Source organism: Schistocerca cancellata, chromosome 2 (assembly GCF_023864275.1).
Source record: "Schistocerca cancellata isolate TAMUIC-IGC-003103 chromosome 2, iqSchCanc2.1, whole genome shotgun sequence".
NCBI lineage: Eukaryota > Metazoa > Arthropoda > Insecta > Orthoptera > Acrididae > Schistocerca > Schistocerca cancellata.
The window spans coordinates 396,685,910-396,703,944 of record NC_064627.1 but is presented as its reverse complement, the minus strand read 5'-3'; the positions used below and the strand labels follow the sequence as shown (position 1 = coordinate 396,703,944).

The 18,035-nt window shown below is 44.4% G+C and overlaps 1 protein-coding gene across 2 annotated transcripts in view; it reads right to left on the bottom strand.

Moving 5' to 3' along the window:
- Positions 1-18,035, bottom strand: part of LOC126161821 (zinc finger protein 395) — a 515,999-nt gene that overhangs the window by 362,391 nt on the left and 135,573 nt on the right. For both annotated transcript variants that reach the window (XM_049917923.1, XM_049917924.1), the window contains exon 2: positions 10,813-10,973. In XM_049917923.1, coding sequence (XP_049773880.1) covers positions 10,813-10,973 — 161 coding nt within the window. The remainder of the gene's footprint in view (positions 1-10,812; positions 10,974-18,035) is intronic.

The window sequence follows — 18,035 nt, the reverse complement described above, 5'->3', positions numbered from 1 at the left end:
TTCAAAGTAATCTCCATTCAATGCTACGGCCTTACGCCACCTTGAAATGAGGGCCTGTATGCCTGCACGGTACCATTCCACTGGTCGATGTCAGAGCCAACGTCGTACTGCATCAATAACTTCTTCATCATCCGCGTAGTGCCTCCCACGGATTGCGTCCTTCATTGGGCCAAACATATGGAAATCCGACGGTGCGAGATCGGGGCTGTAGTGTGCATGAGGAAGAACAGTCCACTGAAGTTTTGTGAGCTCCTCTCGGGTGCGAAGACTTGGGTGAGGTCTTGCGTTGTCATGAAGAAGGAGAAGTTCGTTCAGATTTTTGTGCCTACGAACACGCTGAAGTCGTTTCTTCAATTTCTGAAGAGTAGCACAATACACTTCAGAGTTGATCGTTTGACCACGGGGAATGACATCGAACAGAATAACCCCTTCAGCGTCCCAGAAGCATGTAACCATGACTTTACCGGCTGAGGGTATGGCTTTAAACTTTTTCTTGGTAGGGGAGTGGGTGTGGCGCCACTCCATTGATTGCCGTTTTGTTTCAAGTTCGAAGTGATGAACCCATGTTTCATCGCCTGTAACAATCTTTGACAAGAAATTGTCACCCTCAGCCACATGACGAGCAAGCAATTCGCACAGATGGTTCTCCTTTGCTCTTTATGGTGTTCGGTTAGACAACGAGGGACCCAGCGGGAACAAACCTTTGAATATCCCAACTGGTGAACAATTGTGACAGCACTACCAACAGAGATGTCAAGTTGAGCACTGAGTTGTTTGATGGTGATCCGTCGATCATCTCGAACGAGTGTGTTCGCACGCTCCGCCATTGCAGGAGTCACAGCTGTGCACGGCCGGCCCGCACGCGGGAGATCAGTCAGTCTTGCTTGACCTTGCGGCGATGATGACACACGCTTTGCCCAACGACTCACCGTGCTTTTGTCCACTGCCAGATCACCGTAGACATTCTGCAAGCGCCTATGAATATCTGAGATGCCCCGGTTTTCCGCCAAAAGAAACTCGATCACTGCCCGTTGTTTGCAACGCACATCCGTTACAGACGCCATTTTAAGAGCTCCGTACAGCGCTGCCACCTGTCGGAAGTCAATGAAACTATACGAGACGAAGCGGGAATGTTTGAAAATATTCCACAAGAAATTTCCGGTTTTTTCAACCAAAATTGGCCGAGAAAAAAAATGTGTTGCATTACTTATTGAACTGCCCGCGTATATAGTCTACTGTACCAGGGATGAGAATTCGACACCTGCGTCAGGTTGGTCAAGCTACATCTAAATCAGAGTAACATAGTGATTGACAGGTATTTGTTTACAGGCGGCTACCAATCAGAGAGTAGTTTGGTTGCGCTTCACCGCCCTGTTCACCGTCGTATCGCTCTGCTACCTCAGATACCAGTTACGAGTTAGCTGCGGAGAATGGCGAATTGTAAACGTAACTGTTGCGATTCGTTCTTGTTATTGGTTTTGCTTCCTCGGATGGCGTATTTCTTTTACGTAGCGTAATGTGTGATGCTAGCAATGAGATTACGTAGAAAAGTGTCAGGGTTATTGCGATCTTACAAAGAGCATTAACAGAGAACGCGTGAACATATTCATTGTTCAAATTTTCAAATGTGTGTGAAATCATATGGGACTTAACTGCTAAGGTCATCAGTCCCTAAGCTTACACACTACTTAACCTAAATTATCCGAAGGACAAACCCATGCCCGAGGGAGGACTCGAACCTCCGCCGGGACCAGCCGCACAGTCCATGACTGCAGCGCCTGAGACCGCACGGCTAATCCCGCGCGGCGAACATATTCATTACGAAGCAACAGTTGCTGGTACCGCACCCATGCTGCGCGCACAAGTAACGGCTAACCGACAGGACATGGCCCTCACCCAAGCTCAACCGTCAATCATTTTGCTATTCTGACCTTCCTCAAAATCGGTAAAAGAAGATCCCTGACAGCTGCATTGGATTTGGCGCAGCTGCTTCGCGCGTCTCCCTCAACCAATGATGTAACGCGATTTTGTATATGTGTCTTGTTGAAAGCTGGCGACAGTGCTGCCAACTGTCAGCAAATTTTCTTTCACCGTCTCTGCTAAAGATACAGGGAATGTGGGCTTCACGGGATGTTGTAGATCGCCGGCTCCAGGAAGAGGTCTCAGGTACAATGGAGAGATTCCAGTAAACAACGCAAGGTACTCGCCTAGAAAGCAGTTATGGGGAAAGCATTAGAATGGCTCCAGAGTGCAAGAAGCTGCCGGTCGTCCGTCCTCAGGTAGTGGAGCAGTGTGTGCGCAGGTAGTGCGCGGGCATCGCAGCCGTCCACTGTAGTGTTTGTTCCACAGCGTCTCCCGCCACGCCGCCAGTCCTGTGTATTGGGACCGTCTGCTCCTGCTGGTGTAGTCAGGCCCAGGCCCAGCCCCAGCGCTGGCACAGCTATCTGATTACGACCAGGTAGCCCCACATCCGAGTGCTGCGACGAGCTCATACTCGAGGCTGCCGTAGTACCGAAGAGTCAATGCTCTCTCATCCGTACGTATTATAAACTAGCTTAGCGCCCGCTACTTCTCTCGCGTAGACTATATGGTCTACACAGACTTTTTGTTTTCCTTTAATCGATTTTTTTTGTTCACAAAAATGGCGACACCTAAACTTTTCACGCTAACAAGGGGAATAGAAGCATGGTGTTTTGTCAATATACTTCTGACCAAAACGCGATTCTGGTAGATAAAGTCGAAGTCTTTATTAATCACAGCTTTTGAGTTCTTCATCACCTAACACACATTTCTTTAGAAGTCAGGTACCACGTTATATAGATATAGTTTTCAAAAAATTTTAACGAAATATGTCCACAAAAAATTTCATCCCCCATTTTACTCCCTTAGGGGTTGAATTTCCAAATAACACCAAAATTTGTTCCTTTCGTTTCTAACTGAGATGCCAAATACAAATTTACGGATGTAGTTTCAAAAATGCTTTCTTAATGAAATATTTCCACGAAAAATTTCATCCCCTACTTTACGCTCTTGAATCTCCAAAAACGCTGATAAAACACTTTTTTTCTAAGAAGTCAAATACCGTACTAATTTTCATGGATGTAGCTTTAAAAATGCATTAGTGGCTCTTTAATAATGATTTATTTAAAAAAAGACCCTTAACCGGCTCATTCACCCTCAAAGTGATTAAATTTTCTAAAATTCTAAACATGTATTTCTTTTTTGCGCAGAAACCAAGTACTAATTTTCGTACTTCTAGCTTCAAAATTGCTTTAATAGCGATCATTTTTCAAAAACCTTTCATCACCTATTTCACCATATTAGGGGGTGGAAATAAAAGAAATCCCTTCATAGACGATAAACGATCCCTACAGCAGAAGGTCAACACACACACCAAATTTCAAGTTTCTGTCCTTAGCAGACTGTGCTGAGGAGTGGTGAGTCAGTCAGTTAGTCAGTGATGTCCTCTCCTTCTATACAGGCTGATTCAGCTGCCCCTACCGATCGGTTTTATGCAACCCACTGTGCCTTCAAATACCACGCATGTGATTTTCATATTCTCTTGCTCGCTATGTGCAAACTATTAGTCGTACAGAAAAGAATGAGCAAGACATTTTTGTAGGAAATGAGTCACGTTTTTCGAACTATTCAAGAACAACGGGTTTGAAGTCACTTTTGTACATTTTTCATTAATAATTCGTAAACTACGGCCTTTAGTGAAAACGTATTCCAGTACAAAATTTAATTACATTACATTTCCTGTTCATTTTCTCCATAGCACTAATAGTTTTGGCGTAACGAACCATACCGTACCGCGTACTTGTCTGGTCCCTGAGCGAATGAATATGAAAATCTTAGCGTTGTATTTTAAGGCGTTACATGAAACCTGTCAGCAGAGGCAGCTGAATCAACCTGTACGTAGAGATGGAAGCCCGTCGCCGCAATTTCTGTACATTGAGATTACTCTGAGGAACTATTGTTGTCAGTTTCATATGGTTTTCAGTTCAAATGGCTCTGAGCACTATGGAACTTAACTTCTGAGGTCATCAGTCCCCTAGAACTCAGAACTAACCTAAGGACATCACACACCTCCATGCCCGAGGCAGGATTCGAACCTGCGACCGTAGCGGTCGCGCGATTCCAGACTGAAGCGCCTAGAACCGCTCGGCCACTCCGGCCTGCTACGGTTTTCAGTACAATGAACTGGTTCACGAGTAACGTTTGTGTATGTAATTTATTAGCGATACGCCAGCCGAGTCGCCCGGCCGTAGATACTTAATGCCACCAGCGCCAAGGCGAGGCAGGCCGTCAGTTTCAAACTGAACCGTTCACGGCTTGCGAGCGGCAGTTTCTCACATCCGGCCTGTGCACGCGCCACCCGGATCCCAGACTTTTGCAAGGCGGCAGCGGGGCGTGGGTGAGAGGCACGCCCCTGCCTCTGCCTCCTGCCTGCGGCCTTCAGCGCGTGGCCCTGTGACGTCATCACCGGCTGCCGGCTCCCGGCCCTTCCGGGTGTGCGCCAGTTTAAAATTCCAGCCGGCGCGCATTCCCAAACACAGCGAGTTAAAGCCACAACATGAAGGCCGAAGCGGCTGCTGGCCCTGCACTTCTCACAGGGGATTCCAGACCGCACGCAGTGCGCAATACGCCGCACGGTCTTAGCTACTGCTACCGCAAGCGGGTCGCGCATGCATAGCCGCAGGCGTTAGCGCACCGTTTCCGGGATTCGGGAGGGTGGGGAGGGGGGGGGGGGAGGGGGAAGGGGGGCGCGTAGGGCCAGGTTCGAATCCGCACGGTGGATTAACGAAGGGGACCGGCGTGCCAGTCAGTCCGACTGTGGTTCTCCACATCCGATTGGGCAAATACGGGGCTGGTACCCACGTCCCGCTTAAGTTTCAAGATTAGCAAAGATTTCTATAATGTTCTCACACTTTGTCACGGATTACGCTACAAGCAGACAGTTGGATTACACAAATTCCGTGCCGGCCGCGGTGGTCTAGCGGATCTGGCGCTGCAGTCCGGAACCGCGGGACTGCTACGGTCGCAGGTTCGAATCCTGCCTCGGGCATGGGTGTGTGTGATGTCCTTAGGTTAGTTAGGTTTAAGTAGTTCTAAGTTCTAGGGGACTTATGACCTAAGATGTTGAGTCCCATAGTGCTCAGAGCCATTTGAACCATTTGAACAAATTCCGTCCTGACGGATGAAAGGGGGAGGGATACGACAGGAACGGCATCTGGCGGCCACCCTCTATCATTAACATTGCCAAATCCACATTACAATCCGGACCTCGTGCAGACACGGGACAAGACCAAGAAAAAGAAGCTGTATAGCCACCTAGGCAACGGTACACATAGTCAGAGCTGAAATCTCATACCAACGTATAGTCACCGCAACTATTCGCACTGCCAATTCTTATCCACGTGCCTAGTCCAATACTACTACTCTTGGGTAACTGCGTCATTGTTATGAGATGCCTGTTGCCAGGTGTGAATCCAACCGCAGTGGAGGAGGGTGGTTCCTAGGGATCGTGCCACCACCCCAAAACCACTTTAGCAAAAATGTTTGTTTTTACGTAGGTCAGTTTCCAAATTTCTTAGCTAAGTTACGGAGGCTAAAGTATCTTGAAAACCAAGAGATTTGAAAATGGTGATGAAGTCTAGATGAACAGAAGCTGTATTTAACAAAGGATACTTGTCGTCCATGTGCAAGCAAATGACGCAGGCGTAAACGGAGGAAAGAAACAACAAAACCCACACTTATATGCTCAAATAACCGTAGTCCGCAGACGTGGTTAACAATCGTTGCGATAAGTGGAATACTGATAATGGTAACTGCACACTACAATTTTATATCGATTAAATTGTGACGCTGTAAAGTTTTGAGAGTTTGTTGCTATTATATTTCGTAACTCAGTTGCATGACACATGTACTACTTAAATTTTCGGACGAAACCTTTTCCAATTCTGTATTTCCTTGAATTGCAATTTAATGGAAGTTGTGCTACAGCGAAGTGTTAAGCATTGATGTAAACGAATTATCATCATCACAATTATTAAGACTTTAACAAACTGTAACCTCTATCCCCCAGAACTGAACCCTGGACGCACAACTCCCTCTTGCTATTTCGGGAATGTCCGCCAGTCGCCGTCTCTGAAGTCCCCTACTCAATTTTCCGGATCCCATAACAGGTGAAACACGTGAAAATCCAGTAATCTTTAAGTATGTCATCTCGATTACAGCGTGCAACCATTCCACCTCAAATCGACACAACAAGCAGTATACATGATATACTAGCATATAAAAGTGTTCATTTGTTTGGTTTTCATGATTTTATCCATGTCGCTTCACTGCTTCTTTCGCAGTTTTCTGTGGCCCATCTGCTGTACTATAGCACAACAGCTTCGACGTTCTTGCCATTCTCTCTTTACTTCCTGAAAACAACTTGCGTTCAGGTGAACTCCACTATTATTCGCTCTTTTTCACAGTTGAAATGTACTTAATTTATTGTGTTCGGCAGCCTAACGCATTTAGTTTCATTACAATTCATCAAACGTTTAAACTATTCGACGTTGGCAAATGGAAGACTGGGATGTTTAGCACTTCAGTCACCTGTGCCAACATTCTAGACTGCACAACAAGCAAAAAATAAACTGGAGTCCTGCGCCAAGATTAGCCAGAAGGCCGGCGGCTTAAACCGCTGCGTTTAAAGCAGTGGACAAGTTAGCCTCCAATGTACAAAAACGTGCTTCGTCTATGAGCTGCCACACAATACGTACGTCCTTCGTCCGTGACTGTGCATACTGCAAACATTTTGTCAGCAGTGTAGGCACCACTACAAAGTGTCAAGGAATGACAGACCCTTGGGTGTTGAATCTTTAACTACCCAAAATACAGGATGGGGCAAATAAAAGTGACCCGCAGAACAGAGTTCCAGGCTACAAAGAAACGCAACAGAGGAAAGGAAATACAGTTGATTTGGTAGGACTCTGAAGCATTTTCTGGTGAACTGCAGCCGTGTTCTCTGGTGTGCAGGCACGTTTCGGAAAATTTTTTGACCTGTTCGAAACAGATTCTGACCCTATTTTCGGACTATGCGTTGCAAGGCACTCCTTGTTGGCACTTTGACAGCATTAAACTTCTCAGCAAACAGCTGACCACAACGTTTCCACGACTTTGTTGTCACGTAACTTTCCACAACGAACACCCGCTGCTCCCCTCCATTCAGACTGACAACCCGCATCCACAGAGCGAGGTGGCGCAGTGGCTAGCACACTGGACTCGCATTCGGGAGGACGACGGTTCAATCCCGCGTCCGGCCATCCTGATTTACGTTTTCCGTGATTTCCCTAAATCGCTCTCCAGGCAAATGCCAGGATGGTTCCTTTGAAAGAGCACGGCCGACTTCCTTCCCCGCCCTTCCCTAATCCGATGAGACCGATGACCTCGCTGTCTGGCCTCCTCCCCCAAACCCCCCCCCCCCTCCAACCCCAACAACCCGCACTACGCTCTGAACCGGTGTGGATCACGTGACGGGCGTACACGTGGTGAGCGCGTCACAGGGCGTGGTTATATCCATAAATTCACCTCCAGTTGTATCCACTCGACCGGAACACTTATTTGCCCCATCCCGTACAAGAATGACACTGATACAAGTAAGATCACTTATGAAACAAGATAAAAAGAGCCATAAAACATTTTGTAATGGAAAATACAATTCGACGAAGCAGTCACGAAGAACAGCAAGGAGTATTACATTAATCGTTAAAAATTTACACAGAATTATTTTTTAAAACCTTTATTGTAAACTTCGGAAGTGAAATGCGCTATAGTACTGTTAAATACATATATGAGAGAGATTTTCATATTTCGCTTCACCATGATAACTAGAGATTAACGATAAAAAAATTCAAAATTTTAGGAACAATACATTTGTACTCGAGATACAACTACTATTTTTTCAAGTACTGCTCATACATCCCCATTTAGACTATATGAAAATTGCCTGATGGTTATGACAGTAGTACAGATGGACATCTTCCCGCACAAACTGTAATACTTCAGCTGAGAAGTACGGGATCAACTTCTCTTCACGACGATGCAGGATAAAACTACTTTGCTCATAACAAAAGACGCTGCACAGTGTCTTCATTGTACTTCTGCTGCTGACTACATGACTTGTTGGCGACAGACAGAAAAGCAGAAATAAGACAAATGAAATACTATATGTCATGTTTGGAGAGAGCATTATTGTTATCAGATGGAGAAGGCATATAAAAACATACAGTGTATCATACATATCGATTGCTTTTACGTCAAACACTCTTGAATACAGACAACTCAGTAACAATTACGTTGTAAATATGATGGCATCTGAAATCATATTTCACCTTCTTTTCGGCTATAAATGAAGCGAGAAACGCGTGGCCTTCTTTCTTTATTTGACATGAGCTATTAAGCAAGCTGTCTGTGTTACGAATATTTTCAGACTTCGTGCTCCAGTTGAGCGCATTACACTTACTTAACTTCATTTCGTTCACAGCTGACGCTAGAACTCTTGTGATAGTAAAGGAAAACAAAACAGTTCACGCAACAACTATTCACGATTGTTTAAATGACTTAATTTTACATAATCATAACCGATCTATATAATTTTTTAGAGGGAAAGAATCAGTTTTATACAATGTTTTTCTCCTTTATAAATAGTGTGCAGGTTTACTTAGTGTATGGAAGGTGGAACTTTAAGATAAGGACCGAAATTTTTAGGAAATAACCCACTAAGGGACTTAAAACATGGACGATTTCACTAGGGTTACTTGACAGATATGCTCCTTGGATTATTGGCATAACAGCTTAATGTCCGTCATAGTGTTGCACGAATGTTCAAGGAAATTAGTTGTGGATTGTGCAGCATTGTTAGTGGTAAATGAACACAAAGTAATAAATCTGAAGATTCAGTACTAGTCATGGAACTTTCCTGGCACTTAACGTGATATACGCGAAACACCAGAGGTACGTGCGAAAATTTAAGCTGCACAGCCTATTGAACTCGACATGAAACTCCATGTCGCTCCCATAACAGCCGGGTGAGCATGTTTGCAAGCCATATGTAGGCAAGAGCATACCAACTTCGATAGGATCAAACTTCGTAATGCACTGTGGTAAGTAAGCCTTCGCTTGTGATTGTAACGCCATCATCGTGTAAGACTGTAAATAAATAAAGTTATCCTATTAGATAAAACGTACTGCTGCGATCCTAAAATATTGTAATGTACTTCATTAGTGGACCGTAAAATACTGATGTAACATTAAAACCATTTCTTTTCTTTCCGATAACAGAAAGTTGGCTTGCATTGATACAAAAATGTGCAACAGTTCAAATACTACACATATATTTGTGTGTGTGTTTATCGATTCCTTTACCTCTGACAATTGCTAATGTGACAACGCAAAGCTACACCTGAGTACGGAGTCCACGTTGAACTGCAGGTCCCTTATGTCTTTCTGGATATGTCAGCTCAAAGGATGACGAAAAGCAATGGGATCACGCCTCGTAAAGTCGTGCATGTTCATACCGAACATTGGATCCTTTTATATGCATAAATAAGCTTATTAATACAGACACACACATATATATGTATATGTATATATACCGGGTGATCAAAAAGCCAGAAAAGTCAGCATAATTTTGAAAACTGAATAAATCACGGAATAATGTAGATAGAGAGGTACGACTTTACACACATGCTTGGAATAGAATGGGGTTTTATTAGAACCAAAAAAATACAAAGTTCAAATATGTCCGACAGATGGCGCTTCATCTGATCAGAATAGCAATAATTAGCATAACAAGGAAATACAAAGCAAAGATGATATTCTTTACACGAAATGCTCAATATGTCCACCATCATTCCTCAACAATAGCTGTAGTCGAGGAATAATGTTGTGAACAGCACTGTAAAGCATGTCCGGAGTTATGGTGAGGCATTGGCGTCGGATGTTGTCTTTCGGCATCCCTAGAGATGTCGGTCGATCACGATACACTTGCGACTTCAGGTAACCCCAAAGCCAATAATCGCACGGACTGAGGTCTGGGGACCTGGGAGGCCAAGCATGACGAAAGTGGCGGCTGAGCACACTATCATCACCAAACGACACGCGCAAGAGATCTTTCACGCGTCTAGGAATACTTCTTTTTTATTCTAATAAAACCCCATGTCATTCCAAGCATGTGTGTCAATTTTTACCTCTCTACCTACATTATTCCGTGGTTTATTAAGTTTTCAAATTTATACTGACTTTTTGATCACCCGGTATATATATTTGTGTGAGTGTGTTTGATTTTGATTATGTACACAACACCTTTTCCTTTTCACTTTAAAAGTAACGGTGTTATTTTACGGGAACAGCTACGCCGACATTATATGAAAATATAAGGGAGAAATTATTTTACGTTTCACGAAGTAGATCATCAAGTGATAATTTTTCGACATGTGATAACCGCTTGCCAGGCAAGGCGTTTGAGGAAACTCAATTTGCCTCCCTGAGATGTCACTGGTTCCAATAAGTTTCTGCGATGCTGCGGGCCATCTGACCCCACAAAGTAGGATGGAGCCAAGATTTTAACGATCACAGGCTCAATTGAAATCAGGGATGACGAAGTTAGGCCAAAAATCGCACTACATCCACATCCCTACACCTGGCCTCAGATTCCGAACTGGCGCAAAGTTGTATTAAGTAGTCCAGGAAGCGTGTGAGCAGCAAGAGAAGGCAGGGGCGAGGCACTTGCAGGAGCAGGCGGGGGCGGAGACTCACCCGTTGGAGAGGGGCACGTCGATGGAGCCGGAGGGCGCCTTGCGGCGGTCGCCCGCCATGTCGGCGAGGCGCGCGAAGTCCGTGTCCTGGTCCTGCAGCCGCGCAGACTTCCGCGACTCCAGCAGCCGCACCTCCTCCAGCCGCTTCCGCACCTCCAGCGCCTGTCGGCGGAAACACACGTCTGCATTACGCAGCTTGCTACCCACAGCCTCTCACAGTGTAACAACAAGGAAAGAATTCCACAGAGGAAAAAAAAACCGCACGAAATGAACGTTCTTCAGAAAAGGTCGTCGTACACACCCACAAAACTATACGCTTATATCGCTGACGTATACAGTACAAATTTGGAACACGTTTTATGCTCGCGTATTATGAGATTTCTGGAGACTGAAAAATCCCCTCTCTAGTTTCAAATGGCTCTAAGCACTATAGGACTTAACATTTGAGGTCATCAGTCCCCTAGACTTAGAACTACTTAACCCTAACTAACCTAAGGACACCACACACATCCATGCCCGAGACAGGATTCGAACCTGCGACCGTAGGAACAGCGTGGTTCCGGACTGAAGCAACTAGAACCGCTCGGTCACAACGGCCGGTACCTCTCTAGGAATCATCATAGATTCGGCAAATAACTATCTTATGAAATCCAGCTCCCTCTGTTCGCCCACGAGACACACAAAGCGTAGATACAGGTGTCCAGGTTCATGGCGTTATTCTTGACTTCCACAAGACGCTCGGTACAATTCCGAAATGCCACCTACAGCATACAAAACGAGAGTACGGAATATCGAGCCACTTGTGTTATTTCGTTCCTAGTGTACAAAACACAGCACGTCTTTATTAGCGGACAAAAATTTTCAGATCTGAAAATAATCTCGGGTGTAGCCTGTGACGCTGCAATACAGATGCGCCACCAAAATTTTTTTTTGCTGATTACGTTTATTGTAGATATGACATACTTGTTTTATTCTGTAAACCTTCAGATACTATGTGTTAATTAGTAATGTAATATGTATTGTAACTTGTGTAAATTTTTTTCTTCAAATGATTCAAATGGCTCTGAGCACTACGGGACTTAACTTCTAAGGTCATCAATCCCCTAGAACTTCGAACTACTTAAACCTAACTAACCTAAGGACATCACACACATCCATGCCCGAGGCAGGATTCGAACCTGCGACCGTAGCGGTCGCGCGGTTCCAGACTGTAGCGCCTAGTACCGCTCGGCCTCCCCGGCCGGCAATTATTCTGTATTAAGGTGTAATTTTTCTGAGATAAACCCGTCACGGAAAGTGTCAGAGAGCAAAAACTTATGTAGGAGCGCTGTGTCTGAATGCGTGACGTTACGAGCAGAACGTGCGTAAGATTTACTTGGATGTGAGACGTGAGCGTGAACACGTGAAAGTGGAGCGTGTATTGTAGAATGTCTGGCTTGTGTGAGTCGGAATTGTTACTAGAGAGACACGAAGAGTATGACAGGTGTGAGCAGATTTAAGAGGCTCCAATAACATCAAGACCTTGTCCCATAATTTGTCATTGCTAATCAAGGTGTGCCTGCAGTATGCATAGAGCAGCAGGAGCATTGTCAACGGCAACAAAGACGATGGCTTAACTTCAGCAACGAAGTGTAAGATCGTTTCACTTTCTTTCACGTTTGAAACCTTGAGAGGCATTACCCAGTGGCATAATTTTACTGACATTAATTAAAACTGTAGGTACCTAATCTTGTCCTTATCCTCAGTCACTGTCATCTGCTTAAGATCCAGTTACTTTCCAGTTACTGGATACCCTAGTGTCGTTAAAGAAGCTAATAAAAAGCTTTCATTGCCATCTTTGTTTATTTGCCGGAAAGATAACTGTAAGTAAGTAATAGGGAAGTTTTAATAAGTTAACTCTGTTATTAAATAATGTTCAGAAGCGAAGTTATTCTTGCTAATTAAATGACAACAAAGCAAAGTTATTCTGGCAATCTTAAATCTAAGAAAAGAGTAAGTCAAGTTTATGTGTGTCATATCTGTGTATATTGTAATAATCCTGATGTGTGCCGGTTTGGTTCGCATTTCGGCGTTGCCAGTCTGTTGAAAGCCAAGAGTTGCTTATTTAACCCAGTATATTTTCACATTGATTACAATCCATTGAAACTAGCTTGAGATATCCAGGAATCTAATGAATGTAAGTAGACGTTAATCTAAGCTTACGTAGATTATTGCTGTAACAAGAAAGCTACCTCCAGTCAGTTATTTGCTTTTCAGTGATGAGTTTAAGTATCTTTTCCAAATTAACGTATGTGAGTGTTAACGATGTAAGACAATTGCTTTCTTTGTTCATTATTATTTCGTATCGTGTTGTGTTGTCAGAAAAGTATGTCGACGATCTGTTGCCACACTTACAATCAAACAGTTACTTCTTCAGTGTTGCCCGCATTATGGTTTAGATACTGAGCAGACACTGCACAACAGAGCTGGCGACCGTATTAATTAATGCCTGTATTATTTTAGTTAGATCTGTAGTGTACTCTGAGTCACGTGATACCCCTTTTTCTTTCGTATTTTACATGAGTGATGGCACTGTTTTAAGTTTTAAACAAAATCCATATAAGTAGAAAGTGCTAGAGTAGGATACGTTGTTTATTAGAATAACTTCTTGTACATTTCTCTCCACTAACCAGTCGATCTTTTTTTTTCGGAGCCGATAGCCTTGTCCAAAATCAAATTCATTAGGCATGTGCTATCATAGTCGTATGGCCGCTTTAACCGATTAATAAGGAGTTTACAACCCAAAGGTGTTATAGAACCATTACACTACACAATATATTTAAATGACCTAGCGTATAAAGTATAAAGTTCCATGAGGCTTTTCGCGGATGACGCTCTTCTTTATAGGGAAGTCGCAAAGCTAGGAAATTGTAGCGAAATACAAGAAGACCTGTGGAGGATCGACGCTTGGTGCAGGGATTGGCAGTTGACCCTCAACGTAAATAAATTTAACATATTCCACATAAATGGGCAGAAAAACCCATTACTGCGTCATTATACGACTGTGGTCAATCACTGGAAATAGTCACATCCACAAGATATATATAAGTACGAGTACGGAGCGATGTACAGCGGAAAGGCACCACGTAAATGCAACTGAAGGCTAAGCATATGCCTGAAAGATTAATTGGCCAAATTCTCAGGAAGTGTACCCCACTAAATCAGCAGGTAGCTTAGAAAACCTCATTCGTGCAATACTGAAGGCGTTATTTTGTGACGACGATTAACGAACAGTGGTGATAAATTGTAAATCAAAGATATTTATGCAGTTCTGCAGAAAGACATAAGACATCTTTCAAGAAGAGCTAGTAAGAAAAATGTGCAACTCGCAAATTTTTCACACGTATGAAACGTCTCGTTTAATGCTTATCAGTTTGCATACAGAATGAGCAAAATTCCCAAAGTGGTTAACTGGACTGCACGACATTATTGTTATCAGTACTTTACGAACACTTTTAATATTCTTTCATTATTAGAAGCAGATGAAGTCAGTCTAATTCGAAACGTGTATACTTCACCAATAATACCCCTGATCGACAAATAATCAAGATCATTACCTCATGTTAAATAACCCATACGACATGTTTCATGCGTTAGTTGAAATACGCCAATTAAACAACATGGATGTGGGTACGCGGACATCGGAACTGCTCCATATTTTATCGGACGGATGAAAGAAACAAGTCTTTTCTGTAAGTATTTGTATGGAATTTAGTCATGTATGGAAGTGAAACATCGACGATAAACAGTTTAGCTACGAAGACAACAGAGACGTTTCAAATGTGGTGCTACAGCAAAATAATGAAATACAGAGGATATAAAATGTAGACTGGCAACGGCAAGCAGAGCGTTTCTGAAGAAGAGAAATTTGTTAACGTCTAATGTACAGTTAAGTGTTAGGAAGTCTTTTCTGAAGATATTTGTGTGGATTGTAGCTATGTATGGAAGTGCAATGTGAACGAGGAATTGTTTAGAGGAGAAGAAGAGAAGAGAATAGAATAGCATACAAGCTTTAGAAATGTGGTGCTATAGAAGAATGCTGAGGATTAGATGGATCGATCATGTAACTAATGAGGAAGTACTGAAGAGAATTGGGGAGAAAAGAGAATTGGGGAGAAGAGAGAATTGGGGAGAAGAGAGAATTGGGGAGAAGAGAGAATTGGGGAGAAGAGAGAACTGGGGAGAAGAGAGAACTGGGGAGAAGAGAGAACTGGGGAGAAGAGAGAACTGGGGAGAAGAGAGAACTGGGGAGAAGAGAGAACTGGGGAGAAGAGAGAACTGGGGAGAAGAGAGAACTGGGGAGAAGAGAGAACTGGGGAGAAGAGAGAACTGGGGAGAAGAGAGAACTGGGGAGAAGAGAGAACTGGGGAGAAGAGAGAACTGGGGAGAAGAGAGAACTGGGGAGAAGAGAGAACTGGGGAGAAGAGAGAACTGGGGAGAAGAGAGAACTGGGGAGAAGAGAGAACTGGGGAGAAGAGAGAACTGGGGAGAAGAGAGAACTGGGGAGAAGAGAGAACTGGGGAGAAGAGAGAACTGGGGAGAAGAGAGAACTGGGGAGAAGAGAGAACTGGGGAGAAGAGAGAACTGGGGAGAAGAGAGAACTGGGGAGAAGAGAGAACTGGGGAGAAGAGAGAACTGGGGAGAAGAGAGAACTGGGGAGAAGAGAGAACTGGGGAGAAGAGAGAACTGGGGAGAAGAGAGAACTGGGGAGAAGAGAGAACTGGGGAGAAGAGAGAACTGGGGAGAAGAGAGAACTGGGGAGAAGAGAGAACTGGGGAGAAGAGAGAACTGGGGAGAAGAGAGAACTGGGGAGAAGAGAGAACTGGGGAGAAGAGAGAACTGGGGAGAAGAGAGAACTGGGGAGAAGAGAGAACTGGGGAGAAGAGAGAACTGGGGAGAAGAGAGAACTGGGGAGAAGAGAGAACTGGGGAGAAGAGAGAACTGGGGAGAAGAGAGAACTGGGGAGAAGAGAGAACTGGGGAGAAGAGAGAACTGGGGAGAAGAGAGAACTGGGGAGAAGAGAGAACTGGGGAGAAGAGAGAACTGGGGAGAAGAGAGAACTGGGGAGAAGAGAGAACTGGGGAGAAGAGAGAACTGGGGAGAAGAGAGAACTGGGGAGAAGAGAGAACTGGGGAGAAGAGAGAACTGGGGAGAAGAGAGAACTGGGGAGAAGAGAGAACTGGGGAGAAGAGAGAACTGGGGAGAAGAGAGAACTGGGGAGAAAAGAGAACTGGGGAGAAAAGAGAACTGGGGAGAAAAGAGAACTGGGGAGAAAAGAGAACTGGGGAGAAAAGAGAACTGGGGAGAAAATAAATATGTGGTACAGCTTGACTAGAAGAATGGATCGGTTGATAGGTCGCATTCTGAGACATAAATTGATCACCAATTTAGTATTGGAGGCCAGTGTTGGAGGTAAAAGTCGTAGAGGGAGACCAAGAAATGAACACTGTAAGCAGATCCAGCAGAATGCAGATTGCAGTAGTTATTCAGACTGGTTCAAATGGCTCTGAGCACTATGGGACTTAACATCTGTGGTCATCAGTCCCCTAGAACTTAGAACTACTTAAACCTAACTAACCTAAGAACATCACACACATCCATGCCCGAGGCAGGATTCGAACCTGCGACCGTCGCGGTCTCGCGGTTCCAGACTGAAGCGCCTAGAACCTCACGGCCACACCGGCCGGCAGTTATTCAGAGATGAAGAAGATTGCACAGGAGTGAGTTGCATGGAGAGCTGCATCGAATCAGTCTTTCGGACTGAAGAGCACAACAGCAACAACAACCACATTTTGAAGCAACTTACAAACCACACATTATCTTATAGTAGGACAGGTCGTTGGAGTCCAGCTAGGTAGCCAATAACGGCTCCAGCAGCACACACTTCGTGTTGGTCGAGGACAGAAGCGCAGCCAAGAAAAGTGGGCCCACGAGATAAACGGCTGAATATCATCAGGGTAGCTGCCGAGGAGAACAAAGAGCCAACCAGACAAGTGACACACCAAGTTAGCCTGACGTCGAAGAAATGCTTTACAGCTAACAGCGTAATTTTTCGATATTCATTGGGAATTGCAGTAAACCTATATATAAAAATACGAAAATTTCAGACGCAAAATAAAAAAAGCAGGAATAATCTTAAGGCGGTGTATGGAGCATCCACTTTGCAATGCTGGTAATGCAAACAGTGTAAAAGCTCCGTTTAATGCATCAGTCGATCAACGGATACGCAGCAACTCCAAGTATCACAAACTTCGGACCTGGAGGAGTCCTCCAACCTACCCGGGACAACGGCAACGACAAAGACCGTGTTCAAGTCAAGGGCACGGCTGGCGCTTATCGGGAGGACATGTGTTGTTAAAGATAGTGCTTTGTCTTCCATAAGCTTACAAGCGCAGTCTAGTTACATAGTTACGTGCAGTTGCGACTGCATTAAAATACAAATTGTGCACAATATTAGAAACAGGAATAGTAGCTACACAGACAGCAACAGCTGGCACGAACTCGTACCTGTTTGCACTGGGGTCCTTCCGTGGACGGAGCTAACTGGTGACAACCGTGCTGGATGTAGGCTATGCACGAAGAGTACATGAGCGTTTGGTAAGTGCAAGAGTTGACATTTATCTCAAGGCAGACACGTATACCAACAGATAATACATTGCGTTGGGAAAGTACCGCTGCTTGTTCTACGGTATTCTTTTTCTTTCTATTAGAGTTCGGTTTTAATATTATCGGCTAGTACCATAATCAAACTTGGTTTTACTAGTATCAAACTGACTGTGTGGATCAGGCAGCAAACATTTAGCACACATTTTAATGACAAATTTTATCGGCAGCTATTGTTGCCTAGAAGGCGAGCCTACAAATTTCGAACGAATGTCGGTAAAAGCAACTTCTAAGTTGAATAATCACTCGTAAGGCAACGAATCTAATTAAATGTTTCGATCCGCCGGGCAGTGATGTCTCGGCATAAAAGCGAGCTAACGCTGAGAGCGATTTCGCTGCAGCCTAGGGCATTGAACCAGAGATGCGAGCAGTTTTTCGCAGAAACCTGACATAGGCGAAAGCCAGTGGATAAGCCGAGTGGTGACGGCTGCACCGCGATAAAGCGCACGCGCCGTGCTTCGCTCAGCTGCTATAAACCGACACTCCTGCAGCTGTTACGGTGAACTCAAAAATACCGTCACA